Source organism: Leopardus geoffroyi, chromosome C2 (assembly GCF_018350155.1).
Source record: "Leopardus geoffroyi isolate Oge1 chromosome C2, O.geoffroyi_Oge1_pat1.0, whole genome shotgun sequence".
In the NCBI taxonomy this organism is placed as follows: domain Eukaryota; kingdom Metazoa; phylum Chordata; class Mammalia; order Carnivora; family Felidae; genus Leopardus; species Leopardus geoffroyi.
Genome location: NC_059333.1, coordinates 126695736 through 126710453, shown reverse-complemented (window position 1 = coordinate 126710453; position 14718 = coordinate 126695736). Strand labels below are relative to the sequence as shown.

Genomic DNA, 14718 nt, shown 5'->3' with positions numbered 1-14718 from the left:
ACTACTTTCAACAGGAGATGTAGCTGCCTTTCCTAAAACACAGAAACAGACATGAACCATAAGAAAAGGTGAGAGAAAAGAGGAATGTGTCTCAAAAAAAAAAAAAAGACAAAATCACAGCAAGAGATCTAAACAAACAGAAAAAATATGCCTGAGAAAGAATTTAAAGTACTAGTCATAAAGATACTCACTGGACTTTAGAAAAGACTAGCAGACCTCAGAGAGAGCTTTAACAAGGAGATAGAAAATATGAAAAAGAACCAATCAGAAATGAAGAACTCAATAACTGGAATTAAGAATATACTAAGGGAATAAATAGACTAGAAGAAGGAGAAGAACGGATCAGCGACCTGGAGGACAGAGTAATGAAAAGGAATGAACAGGACAAAAAATAATAATAGTAATAATACATGAAAAGAGACTTGAACTTAGTGACACCATTGAGCATAATAACATTTGCATTAGGGATCTCAGAAAAAGAAGAGAGAAAAAAGGGGGCATAACATTTATTTGAAGAAATAATACCTGAAAATTTCCTGAATCTGGGGAAGGAAACAGAAATCCACATCCAAGAGGCACAGAGAGCCTCCAACAAAACAAACCCAAAGAGGTGCATATCAAGACACCTAGTAACTAAAATGGTAAAAACTAGTGATGAAGAGAAAATTATAAAAGCAGCAAAAGAAAACAGTTACATAAAAGGAAAACCCCATAAGGTTATCTGCTGATTTTTCAGTAGAAACTTTGCAAGACCGAAGGGAGTGGCAAAATATATTAAGAACGCCAAAAGAAAAAAACCTGCAACCAAGAATTATTCTATCCAGGAAGGCCATCATTCAAAATAAAAGGAAAACTAAAGAGTTTTCCAGAAACTCTCTGAATGGAAAGGAAATACCCTAAAGCAAGAGTAAGCAAGAGTAAGAAATGTAGGAAGCAGTAAAAATAAGTAGGTCTATAAAAATCAGTCAAAGGATTCACAAAAGCAGTGAATATTATATTTTACACCTGAAACTAATATAACAATGTATGTTAATTATACTGGAATGGAAGTTTTTGAAAAACTTTTTAAAAATAAACATAAAATTATAAATAGGGGCACCTGGGTGACTCAGTCAGTTAAGCATCTGACTCTTGATTTCAGCTCAGGTCATGATCCCAGGGTTGTGAGATTGAGTCCCACATCAGGCTCTGTGCTGAGAATGGAACCTACTTAAGATACATTCTCTTTCTCATTCTCTTTCTCTTTCTCTCTCTCTCTCTCTCCACCCCCACCACCCCCTCCCCCGCTCACGCTCTCTCTCTTTCTGAAAATAATATCTTTAGTATTCATAAAGGCAGGTGTCTGCACAATTAGCAGTAGTTGATTCCTGATCTAGCTGATCTTACTCATCTGTACTAAAGAGTAATAAATCAGGGATACTTGGGTGGTTCAATGAGTTGAGCATCCAACTCTTGCTTTAGGCTCAAGTCAAAATGTCCTGATTCATGGGATCGAGCCCCATATTGGTCTGCGATGATAGCATAGATCCTGCTTGAGGTTCTGTCTCTGTCCCTTTATCTCTGTCGCTCACCCAGTCACATGTGCACAGGTTCTGGCTCTCTCTCTCTCTCTCTCTCTCTCTCTCTCTCAAAATAAATAAATTAAAAAAAAAAACCAATAAGTCATACTGCTTTTTCCTCAATATGCACCAAATAGTTTATGTTTACATATATGTACTGTGTGCTTGTTTCTATACATGATCTAGAATAAACATGCACAAAAACCTTGTAAGAAAACACAACTGTATCAATTACAAAAATAAATGAAAGATCTGAAAACATGATAATCTTGTCCATAGTCATACACCTAGTAAGCACCACAGTCCACTTAGATCTCAAGGTAAGCCTGAATTCTCTATCTCCATGTCAGGATACTAGAATGCAAATATTATGTTTTCTATTTATCTTGTGTGGATAGAATCTACTAGTGCTTTTGATGCTTGCAATCACTAAGCAACTACAGGAACAGGTTTGTTCCACCATAGAATATGTGACTCATTAGTGAAAATAATTTATCCTTGAGCACTACACGTTACTCATAGAAGAATAAGGTACAACTTATCTCCTAATTCTGACAACTGCAGTCAGTTTAAAAGGTGATGACTATTACCAACAAATAACTACTACATTCCAATTAGTATACACATGTGTATGCATGTTTATTAGAATATATGAGGGGCGCCTGGGTGGCGCAGTCGGTTAAGCGTCCGACTTCAGCCAGGTCATGATCTCGCGGTCCGTGAGTTCGAGCCCCGCGTCAGGCTCTGGGCTGATGGCTCAGAGCCTGGAGCCTGTTTCCGATTTTGTGTCTCCCTCTCTCTCTGCCCCTCCCCCGTTCATGCTCTGTCTCTCTCTGTCCCAAAAATAAATAAACGTTGAAAAAAAATTAAAAAAAAAAAGAATATATGATACATATTTTTTAATTTCAAGCAATAGAGAGAATATAAGAGTTTCACATCACCACACCCTAACTCTGAATCTCAATGTGCAGACCAGCATTACTGATGGTTTAGATCAAGACCTAATTTTTTTCTTTTTTTTTTTATATTTGAGAGAGAACATGCATGCACAGTGGAGAAGAGGGCACAGGGAGAAAGAGAGAGACAGTAAGAGCGAGAGAGAGAGAATCTTAAGCAGGCTCTATGTTTGTGGAGTCTGACACGGGGCTCAATCCCAAGACTCCGGGATCATGACCTGAGCAGTAATCAGCAATCCAACACTCAACTGACTGAGCCACCCAGGTGCCCCTTAAATTTTTTAACAGGAATCTTCATACAAATACACAGAATTTCTGAATAGTATCCCATAATATATGTGAAATTTATTTAATTACTTCCCTGTCAATGAGCACTTAGATTGTCTCTAGCTTTACAGTATTACAGAACTAAAACAACTGTCTTTGTACACTACCTCTTATTACACAGCAACAAATTTCTCTCTAGGATAGACAAAGAATACTTGATCAAGGGTAGGCAAACTCTAACTTTGACTAACTGCTATAAAAGCCTACAAAAACCCTGCCAATCTCTAATGTTCGCATTTATAGACATAAATTAAAAGAAAGAAAAAATCAGATGAAATCTTCTAAGAATGAATTTTTATCCCCTAAAACTCTCTAAATTCTGTCTATCTCTGCACTGTAATCACTTCAGTTCAAGTTATCAACATATCTGGCCTGCATACTACAATATCCTCCTAATAGGTGTCCTTGCTTCTATTCTTGCCCCTCCCAAATAATCACTATACTGCATGAAGGGTGATTTTCTGAATCTCTCCCATGCATCTCTTCCATGCTTAAAATCCGACAGTGACTTCCTACTGCTCCTAAGAAGAAAAACTCAAAATTCTTGCCATCATTTAAGCAAGTCCCTGTACGATACAGCCCCACTCTGCTCCTAAGCCTTAATCTCATGCCACTCTCTATCACCAACCCTGAAAAAAGAAAAAGTACAGTTTTATTTCACTTTATCAAATATACCACGATTCCTCCTAACTCAAGGTCTCTGTACATGCCATATTCCTTCAGTCTGGAATTAACACCATTATTCCTTCTTCTTCCCCCACAGTGTTCCTTCAGTTCAGAGTTAAGCTCAACTGTCTTTTCCAGGGAAAAGAACACTAAATGAAGGCATGTGGTAAAATTCTCACAAAATTCTCTAATTTAACTTCCTAGCACCCATAATAGCAGCTCTATATATCTGCGATTATTTCATTAACATATATTTATTATACAAGCTTCATGACAGTATGGACTGAATCTCTACTATATGCTTTCTCCTCCAGAACTTAACATACTTCCAAGAACTGTATTATGTAGTAGAATATAAAAACATATGGTAACTGATAATATTTGACAATGCTTAATAGTAAATAGCACTAAGGTCGCAAATTTATCAGTGATAATAATATCTAAGTGAAACAAGAAATAATAAGGTCATTCACTGGAATTACCTTTCTCATGTCTACATTAAAAATCATTCTAAATGTTATTTATTCTGAGAGAAAGAGAGCATGAGCAGGGGAGGGGCAGAGAGAGAGAGAGGGAGAGAGAGGATGTCAAGTAGGCTCCATGCTGTGAGTATGGAGCCCAATATGGGGGCTCAATCTTAAAACTGTTGAGATCATGACCCAAGCTGAAGTCAAGAGTCAGACGCTTAACTGACTGAGCCACCTAGATGCCCCAGAAAAATCATTCTTGAAATAAACATTAAGAATTGCCGGATCAAAATATTTTTGTTTGTTTTTGAGGAGACTGTAGAGATCAGTTTCTAATAAACTGTCTTCACTTTACAAATGATAGAAACTCAAGTTTACAAATACTAAGAGACATATTTCCTTTCACTTACAAAGCAAACATGACACTGCTGGCTGGATGGATTAAACAAGATTATATATGTTGCTAAAATATGTCAAAATCCTCAGAAAACTTTATGGCCTCAATAAATGTTTCTCAGATCTCAACTCGACCAAGAGTACTATCTCCCACTGATGGACTGAAAGCAAAGTTCATTCACCCACCTCACAGATCACCACTATCCACTACCCATAATCATAATACAGGTTTTCATTTCTATGAAAAAAAATCAGTTACACACAAAAAACAATGTTAAATACCACTGTGTCAATACAATTTCTCTTTAAATACAACAGTTATTGAAATACAATCTCTGTGCCATATTTAATCAGAGATACTAAGGGCCTGCCTAATATACAATAGTATGAGATAAAAAAGTGGGGGCACCTGGGTGGCTCAGTCATTTAAGTGTTTGACTCTTGATTCTGGCTCAGGTCATGATCTCACGGTCTTGAGATTAAGCTCCACACTGGGCTCTGTGCTAGGCATGAAACCTGCCTAGGATTCTCTTTCTCCCTCTCACTCTGCCCCTTCCCCACCCACCCTCTCTCTCTCTCTCTCTCTCTCTCAAAAAAAAAAAAAAAAAAAATTAACAAGATGAAAAGGTGCAGTTCAGGCAGAAACAACAAGAGTTATAAAACATTAGGTTAAGTATGGTGCTGGAAGAAAAAGCAAAGAACATTACAGGAGCACAAAAGGAAACCTACCCCAACTTTGAGGGGGAAAAAAAGCTTTTCTGGTGGCATAATACATCAGCTAAGACTTACAGGATTAGTGGGTTGGCCAGGTAAGAGCACAGGTGAGTACGCACTGCAGGCAGGACAAAGATTTTAAAGAAGAAAGAAAATACTATGTGAGGACCTCCAAACTTGGTAATACATTTAAGTTAGGGAGTAATAAAGACACAGGAGTTAAGTAATTAGAAAGGGCTTAAATTTAATCTCCTATATTTGGGAAAAAGAAGGAGGTTAGGTATTGATGGCTTTCCAAGCAGTAAAGAAATCTAGACAGCCTTTTTTGTCTTAGATACCTGGAGGAAAAACACAAGGCCAAGAAACCAATTAAAAGGTGCCTACAATCTCTTGGGGAAAGAGGTATATAAATGAACAGGGGCATTAAAAATTATAAATAAACAAACTGTTGATCACTTTCATTGTATCTAAACCACCGTTCTCATACAGGATCACAGTATGCAGACTCCTAATTTGTATCTTGATGAAACCCCTAAAAGGAAAAGTATCTGCTACTACATTGATCATATTTCCCAAAGAAAACAAAATAAGACCCAATTCTAGATCTGTCCTACAACTCCAACAAATCTAATGAGATGCCATCAGAAATGCCAACTTGGTATATCCTTAATATTACTTCTGGCAGCCAGAATGGTCCAATGATCTGAATCTCAGGGAAAATAAGGTGGGGAGAGGTGGGAGGGTATGTGTTGGAGAAACAGTAGGATATAGGATAGGAGTTTATGAACTATTGTAAATGGTCCAACAAAATATTTACACTTTGCAGGCAATTCATTCTCTATCACAACTTGTAGCACTAAAGCTGTCAAACAATGTGTAAAGGAATGAGCATGGTTCTGTACCAGTAACACTTTATCTATAAAAATAGGCAGCATGCCAGATTTGGTCCATGGATCATAATGTGCTGACCCCTGAGAAGAAGAGTAACCTCTTCTTTGCTCAATACCACAAAAATACTCCTATAACAATAGTAAGAGCCCTGGATGGATATGGTAATTGTACAGTCTAACTGCTGTTTGACTTCAGACATATTGCTTAACTATGAGAGAACCTATTTGATGTGATGACAGAAGTATTTCATGTACAAAAGTGTCATGTATTTTTTTTAAATAGAGGAAAAGTATAATACTTACTGTAATACTGGTAACTCTGAAGTAATCATTGCTGAAGAGGTCTTTCCACAATGTAGCAAAATAATCAAGTGCTGTACAACTCAAACTTTTTAAATATCTTCAAAGTCAATCCTGTTAATTAAAAAAAAATAAGACAATTATTTTATTTCCAATTTTATTGAGGTATAATTGACAAATAAAATTGTATGATATTTAACCACATGTGATGATTTGATATACGTACACATTGTGAAGGTCTTCTACCCCCCCAATCAAGTTAATCAACATATCTATCACCTCACATACTGACCTTTTATGTGTAAAAACATTTAAATTCTACTCTCTTAGCAAATTTTGATTATACACTTCAGTGTTATCAACTATATATTACCATATTACACAAGGTAATGTTACACATTAGACTTCAGACCATATTCATCTATAACTGAAAGCTGTACCCCTTCACCAACCTCTTACTATCTCCCCCACCCCCTAACCCCTGGCAATGACATTTCTACTCTCTGTTTCTATGAAATCAACTTGTATATGTGACGCCATGTGACATCTGTCTTTCTCTCACTTCTTTCACTTAGCATAATGCCTCTAAGTCCATCCATGTTGTCACAAATGACAGGATTTCCTTTAAGACTGAATACTGTTCCTATACACAAATAGTGTACCAGGTTTTCTTTATTCATTCATCAACAAACAGGTTTTCCATACAGTGGCTACTGTAATGTTGCTACGAACATTTGAGTACAGGTACGTCAGGATAATAATTCCATTTCCTTTAGAAATACACTCAGAAGTAAGACTGTTAGATCATATGGTAGTTTTAATTATTCACAGAACCTCCACACTGTTTCCCATAGAAACTGTGTTAGTTTACATTCTCATTAGCAGTATAAAAGGTTCCCTTTCCTCCACCTCACCACTATTAACCTCCTGTCTTTTTGATAAGAGATATCCTAACAGCTGTGAGGTGATATTTCATTGTAGTTTTGATTTGCATTACTCTGATGATTAGTGATATTCAGCACCTTTTCATGTACCCACTGGTTATCCGTATTTCCTCTTAGGGAAAAAATATATTTAAATCCTTTGAAAAAGAAAATTATTTTAAAGTGAAATGAATATGGTAGAGTATTTAGACTATATCAATCAATACTATCAAACACAGTCACGGATAGTTATCAAATAAATTAAAAACTTATGTCCACACAAAAGCTTACACAAAGATATTTACAGCAGCTTTATTTAAAGTTGTCCAAACATGGAAGCAACCAAGATGTTCATCAGGAGGTGAATGGATAAACAAACTGTGGTACAGTTAGAAAATGGAATATTATTTGGCACTAAAAAGAAATGAGCTAGCAAGCCTTGAAAAGACATGGAGAACATTCAAATGCTTATTACTAAATGAAAGAAGCCAATGTGAAAGATTTACATACTGCATAATTCCAAAACATGGCATTCTGGAAAAGACAAAACTGTGGAAATGATAAAATGATGAGTGGTTGCCAGAAGTAAAAAGTACATAGGGAATAAATAGGCAGATACAAAGGACTTCTAGGGCAGTGAAACTATTTTGTATGACACCATTAAGGTGGCTGCATGTAATTTTTATACGTTTATCAAAACCCATAGAATATATAACACCCAAAGTGCACCTAACGTAAGCTATGAACTTTGGATGATAATGACACGTCAATGTAGGTTCATTGATTGTAACAGATGTACCAGTCTGGTGTGAAAACCTGAAAGTCAGAGCGGCTTGATCCATGTGAGAACTAGGGTATAAGAGAAATCTCTCTACCATCTGTTCAATGCTGCTGTTAACATAAAACTTCTCTAAAAAATAAAGTCTATTAAGGGGGAAAAAAAAGGGCAGGGAAAGTGGGAGAAAACAGAACATTCAAGACAGACCATGACACAGTATCAAGGGAATCACATAAGTATATAAAACTGGAACTCCAAGAGAAAGAAAGTACAGGGTAAAAGAAATAATAGAAGAGAACTTTCTCAAAATAATGTAAGATACTGAAACACAAATACAGGATCAGGGAATTCCCAATTAGAATAAATACTATAAAATATATATACTGCTAAAAACCAAAGGTTAAGGAAACAAAAAGGAAGTTAAAGGGACACCTGGGTGATTTACTCAGTTAAGCGTCTGACTCGACTTCAGCTCAGGTCATGATCTCACGATGTGTGAGTTCAAGCCTCATGTCAGGCTCTGCACTTACAGAGCAGAGCCTGCTTGAGATTCTTTCTCCCTCTCTCTGTGCCCCTCCCCTGCATACTCCCTATCTCTCTCTCTCTAATAAAAATAAACTTTAGGAAAAAAGGAAGCAAAGAAATAGGTTTTCTCACACACTGAAACACAAAGATAAGAATTTTATCAGACTTTTTGTTGAAAACTATATAAGCTGAAAGTCAGTGGAAGGACATCTTTGAAGTGCTGAGAGAAAAAAAATAAACATTTGATTTATATACTCGGTGATAGTCTTTGCAAATCGAAAGGACAGACTGATCTCATGGAAAATGAAGGAGTAGAAAGCTCCATGAACCAGCCCTTCCAGTAAAGCAAGTCTTAGGTTTGTGAAACTGACAAAATCAAATTTTACAGACATCTGAAATTTAAAACAAATTATAACACAGAAAAGAGGACCTAACAAAGAGCCTGCTAAAATGTGGTAAGGAAAAGCACTGTGCGGGCATCTGAGTGGCTCAGTCAGCTAAGCGTCTGACTCTTGATATCAGCTCAGATCATATCTCATGGTTCGTTAGACCAACCCCTGCATCGGGATCTGTGCTAACAGCAGAAAGCCTGCTTGGAATTCTCTCTCTCTCCCTCTTTCTATGCCCCTCCCCTGCTTGAGCATTCATGCATGTGTGCTTTCTCTCTCAAAATTGTTTTTGTTTTTTTTAAAGAAAGCACTGTAGCATTTTGTTTTTCTACCAACTCCCCTCCCCCACAATCAACAGTATCCATAGGGATGACAGACCAATTTCCTGGTGCATCTTTCTGGTAGCAAAAATAAGAACATGGATCTTGTTCTCAAAAACTGTGGTTGTGTGTTTTGAAGGGATTCTGGACTACCATCTTTCCAAGGAAGCTGAAATCATACACTACAAACAGGTGAGGCAAGAGACAGTGGATGTGACAAAGAGCAGACAATCTGAAAAGCTTCAGAATAAGGAGGCTAAGGAAGAAGATATTCTGGGGATCAAGGGCTTTAAAGAGTTAATCACATATACCAAGAAACCCAAAGTGCTACATACATGCCCAGGGCCAGAAGCATATTTGCAGAAGACATGAGAGGACACAGGCTTGCAACTCTAGCTAATCTTTGGGTTCTGTGCAAGCACAAAGTGAAGACTAAGGCAGAGCAGTAAGCAACCTGGCTAACCTTTGAAGGAATACCTCAGCTACAGATAAATAGCCAAGACCAAAAGATTGTTTTTCATCCTTTTGATTCCCATTGGCTCAAAATATCTGTAAGTTAACTGCTGCCTACGGATATTATAAAATTTCATTAACCATACATGACAATGAGTACAGTAATTGAAAACAATACTTTAGAAAAGTCACTACACACATGGCTGTAGCCCTCAAGAGGCAATAAACCTCAGGGAAAAGGAGAGAATCTAGTGTCTAGAGTTATCCTATTACAATACTGAAAAAAAATTTTTTTTTTCAGAGAAAGAAAGACCATGCACAAGCAGGGAAGGGGCAAAGAGAAGGAGACACAGAATCCCAAGCAGGCTCCGCACCATCAGTGCACAGCCCAACACGGGGCTCAAACTCATGAACACACGAGATCATGACCTGAGCTGAGGTCAAGAGTCAGATACTTAACCAACTGTGCCACCCAGGCACCCTGAAAATGTCCAGTTTTTAACATCAACAATCACAAGGCATACAAAGAAAAAAAAACACGGCCCATTAATAGGAAAAGAGGTTGACAGAAATCATCTTTGAGTAAAACAAAACTTAGGCTTAGACTTTCAGAGGACAAACTATCAGAAGAATATAGACTATCTGAAAACATGCTGATGAAAAACTTTCCAATTTTTATACAAACAGAAATCTACAAATTCAAGAAGGTCAAACAACTCTAGATAGGACAAACTCAAAAGAGATTCACAGATAGAAATTACAATCAAATAATGAAAGCCAAAGACAATGAGAAAACACTGAAAGAAGTAAAACAGAAATGACCCATAACATACAACTAACTAATCCTCATTAAGAATAACAGCCAACTTCTCATCAAAAACTATGCAAGGTAGAAGGCAATAGGATGGCATATCTAAATTGTCAGGAAAAAACTGCCATACAAAAAAAATTTGTTTTAATGTTTATTTATTTTTGAGGGAGTAGCAGCTGATGAGGGGCAGAGAGAGGGGGACAGAGGATCCAAAGCAGGCTCTTCACTGACAGCAGCAAGCCCGATGTGGAGCTCGAACTTACAAACCACGAGATTGTGACGTGAGCCAAAGTCAGATGCTCAACCAACTGCACCACCCAGATGCCCCGCAAACAAAAATTCTATATCCAACAAACTATCACACAAAAATGGAAAAACTTAAGACATTCCTAGAAAAACAAAAATGGAGGAGACTTGTTGCTAGAACTCACCTACCATACAAGAAATGGTAAAGAAGTCCTTAACAGACGATAAACCCACAATAACTTGAAGCCATATAAAGATTAAAGAATACTAATGGGGTGCCTGGGTGGCTCAGTCGGTTGAGCGTCCGACTTCGGCTCAGGTCACGATCTCACGGTTCATGAGTTCGAGCCCCGCATCAGGCTCTGGGCTGATAGCTCAGAGCCTGGAGCCTGCTTCCGATTCTGTGTCTCCCTCTCTCTCTGCCCCTCCCCGTTCATGCTCTGTCTCCTCTGTCCCAAAAATAAATAAACGTTAAAAAAAAAATTTTTTTTTTAAAAGAATACTGGCAAAAGTAACTACAGAAGAAAATGCAGAAAAAAATATTTACAGAAGAAAATATTTTTTGCCTGTAACTTATATTTTTGTTTCCTGTAGGATTTAAAAGACAAACTTTTAAGACAATAACTATATAACTACTATGTTGTTGGACACACATGTATAAAGATATCGTTTATACTTTTGGGAAAACTGGACAGCTACATGCAAAAGAATGAAACTTGACCACTTTCTTATACCATACACAAAAATAAACTCAAAGATTAAGGACCCAAATGTGAGGCCTGAAATTTAAAAATATCCTAGAAGAGAAAGATAGGCAGTAATTTCTCTGATACCAGCTGTAACAACATTTTCCTAGATATGTCACCTGAGGCAAGGGAAATAAAAGCAAAAATAAACTTATTGGGACTATATTGAAATAAAAAGCTTCTGCACAGTGACAGACTAAAAGACCTCTTATTGAATGTGAGAGGATATTTTCAAGTGACATATCTGTTAAAGGGTTAGCACCCAAGGTATATAAAGAACTTAGACAACTCAACACCCCAAGTCCCAAATAATCCAATTAAAAATGGACAGAATAGATGAACAAACATTTCTCCAAAGAAGACATGAGGAGGGCCAAAAGACACATGAAATGATGGCTCAACATCACTCATTGTCAGAGAAATGCATTTCAAAACCACAATGAGATATCACTTCACAACTCCTAAAATGGCTAAACTCAAAAACACAAAGAAACAAGTGTTGATGAAGATGTGGAGAAAAAGAAACCCTCATACACTGTTGGTGGGAATGCAAATTGGTGCAGCTACTATAGAAAACAGTATGGAGGTTCCACAAAAAATAAAAAATGAAACTACCACATGATCCAGAAATTCGACTAATGCATATGTATCCAAAGAATATGGGAACGCTATTTCAAAAGGATATGTGCACTTCTACATTTATTGTGGCATTATTTACAATAGCTGAATTATGGAAGTAGCCCAAGTATCCACCAGTAAATAAATGCATGAAGTATAGGTGATATGCATAATCAAGTATTGAGCCATAAAAAGGAATGAAATCTTGCCATTTGCTACAACATGAATAGACCTAGAGAGTATAATGCTAAGTGACGTAAGTCACTCAGAGAAAGACAAATACCGTATGATTCCACTCATATGTGGAAATTTAAGAAACAAAACAAACAAGCAAAGAAAAAAAAGCAACAAACCAAAAATGTACACTCTAAACTAGAGAAGTAATGGTTACCAAAGGGAAGGTGAGTTGGGGTGGATAAAATAGGTGAAGGGGATTAAATGTATCCTTATCACGATGAGCACTAAAAATGTAGAGAATACTGAATTACTATATCGTACACTTGAAACTAATATACACAGAATGTTAATGATATGTGAATTCAAAAAAATTTTAAGATATAATTTATAACAATAACATAAGGAAAAGGGATAGAGATAGTATCAGAAATTTACAAGCTATTAAAGCTAAGCTACTTTCAATTCAAACTACTGGTGTATAAATTTGGAATGTTAATTATGATTACCAGGATAATTACTAAAAAAATAATTTTAAAATATAGAGAAAATGAAAATGGTATACTAGGAAAAGATCTAACACAAAAGACAGCAGTTTTGGATAAACTGAGCAACAAAGAAGATGTAAGACATAGAATACAAACAGTAAAACAGCAAAAACCCTTTCTTACCAGTGATCACTTTATATTTGTGAAATTAATAAAAGGAAACAACACTGGAGGGGCACCTGGGTGGCTCAGTTGGTTAATGGTCTGACTTCCGCTCAGGTGATTATCTCACAGTTCCTGAGTTCAAGTGCCAAATCGAGGTCTCTGCTGTCCGCATAGAGCTGGCTTCAGATCCTTTGTCCCCCTAGCGCTCTGCCCCTCCCCAACTTGTGCTCTTTGTCAAAAATAAACATTTAAAAAGTTTTTAAAAAGGAAATATCATTTAGAATGGTTTTGGGAGCCCAGCAAAAAAGAACACTCTCACAACCAGTACCCAACATTAATTGCAGATCCAGCAAGAAGAGATGGACATCGCATTACTACTTTACTATCTTAGCAGAATGGAAAGTTTCTTCCTCCACCTGCAACAGACTAGCCAATCAGAGACATTCACAACTCAGCCAATAAGAAGCCATTATACTTAGAACTCTGAGTTTCACCAATGGAGTTTTTAACAGCCCTCCCACTATCTCCAACTCCTTTCCTTTGTTTTCTCAACTTCCGTATAGTTTTGCCATAACTTCTTCTCTCAGATTGCAATTCTCTGTTATTCCCAAATAAACCTCTAACTTTTGCTGGTAAAATAACTGACAGTTTTACTTTTAAGGTTAACATATCAAACTCATCAGCATTAAGAGACAGAACAGCATAATATGGATTTTTAAAAATTGATCCAATTACATGCGGTCTACAACAGATTCATTTTAGACTTGGATACACAAAGAAATTGAAAATAAGAACATGCAAAAAATATATATTCTAGGGGCACCTGGGTGGCTCAGTTGGTTAAGCATCTGATTTGGGCTCAGGTCATGATCTCATAGTTTGTGGGTTAGAGCCCCGCCTCAGGCCCTGTGCTGACAGCTCAGAGCCTGGAGCCTGTTTCAGATTCTGTGTCTCCCTCCCTCTCTGCTCCTCCCCCACTCATGCTCTCTCTCTCTTTCAAAAATAAATAAAAACATTAAAAAAAATTTTTTTTAAAGAAAAATATATAGGTGGCTTCATATTCAAAGGTGAAAGACTAAAATAAAAGCTTTCCCCCTAAAATCAGGAAGAAAACAGTAATGTCCATTTTCACCAAAGCTTTAAAAATGTACCACTATATGTCCTAGCAAAAAAGAGACTAGAGACAATTAGGCAAGAAAGAGACATAACTGAATCCAAACAGAAACAGAATTAAATTATCTCCATTCAAAGATGCCATAATATTTTATATACAGAAAATCTCAAAGAACCAAAAACAAAATACTAGTAAATTAAAACTGCAGAGTGCAAATAACACAAAAATTGTTTAACTAACAAATTTACCACTGTTACATGATACAAATATTAATATGCAAAAATTGGTTTTGTTTTTGTACACTAACAACGAACAAGTCAAGAAGGAAATATAGGAAAAAATTCCATTTACTACAGCATCAGAAAGAATAAAATAATTAAAAATAAACAACCAAGGTGAAAGACGTGTACACTGAAAACTACAAAACACCGCTGAAAGAAATGAAAGAATATACCAGTAAATGAAAAGACACTCTGTTCATGAATGGAAAAACTTAATATTGTTAAGAGGTCAACACTGCCCAAACAATCTACAGATTTGATGCACCTGATATCCATATACCAATTACTTTTCTGCAGAAATAGAAAATTCCATCCAAAATTCGAGTGGAATCTCAAAGGAGAGACTCTTAAAAGCCAAAACAATATTAAAAAAGAGGACCAAAGTTGGAGGTCTCACACTTCGTGATTTCAA

The 14718-nt window shown here is 36.6% G+C and overlaps 1 protein-coding gene across 1 annotated transcript in view; it reads right to left on the bottom strand.

Moving 5' to 3' along the window:
• The window catches only part of STAG1 (stromal antigen 1), a 401516-nt gene that overhangs the window by 279026 nt on the left and 107772 nt on the right, over positions 1-14718 (bottom strand). The window contains exon 2 of the mRNA XM_045503549.1: positions 6279-6389. Within this exon, the coding sequence (XP_045359505.1) occupies positions 6279-6307 (29 nt within the window). The 5' untranslated portion in view covers positions 6308-6389. The remainder of the gene's footprint in view (positions 1-6278; positions 6390-14718) is intronic.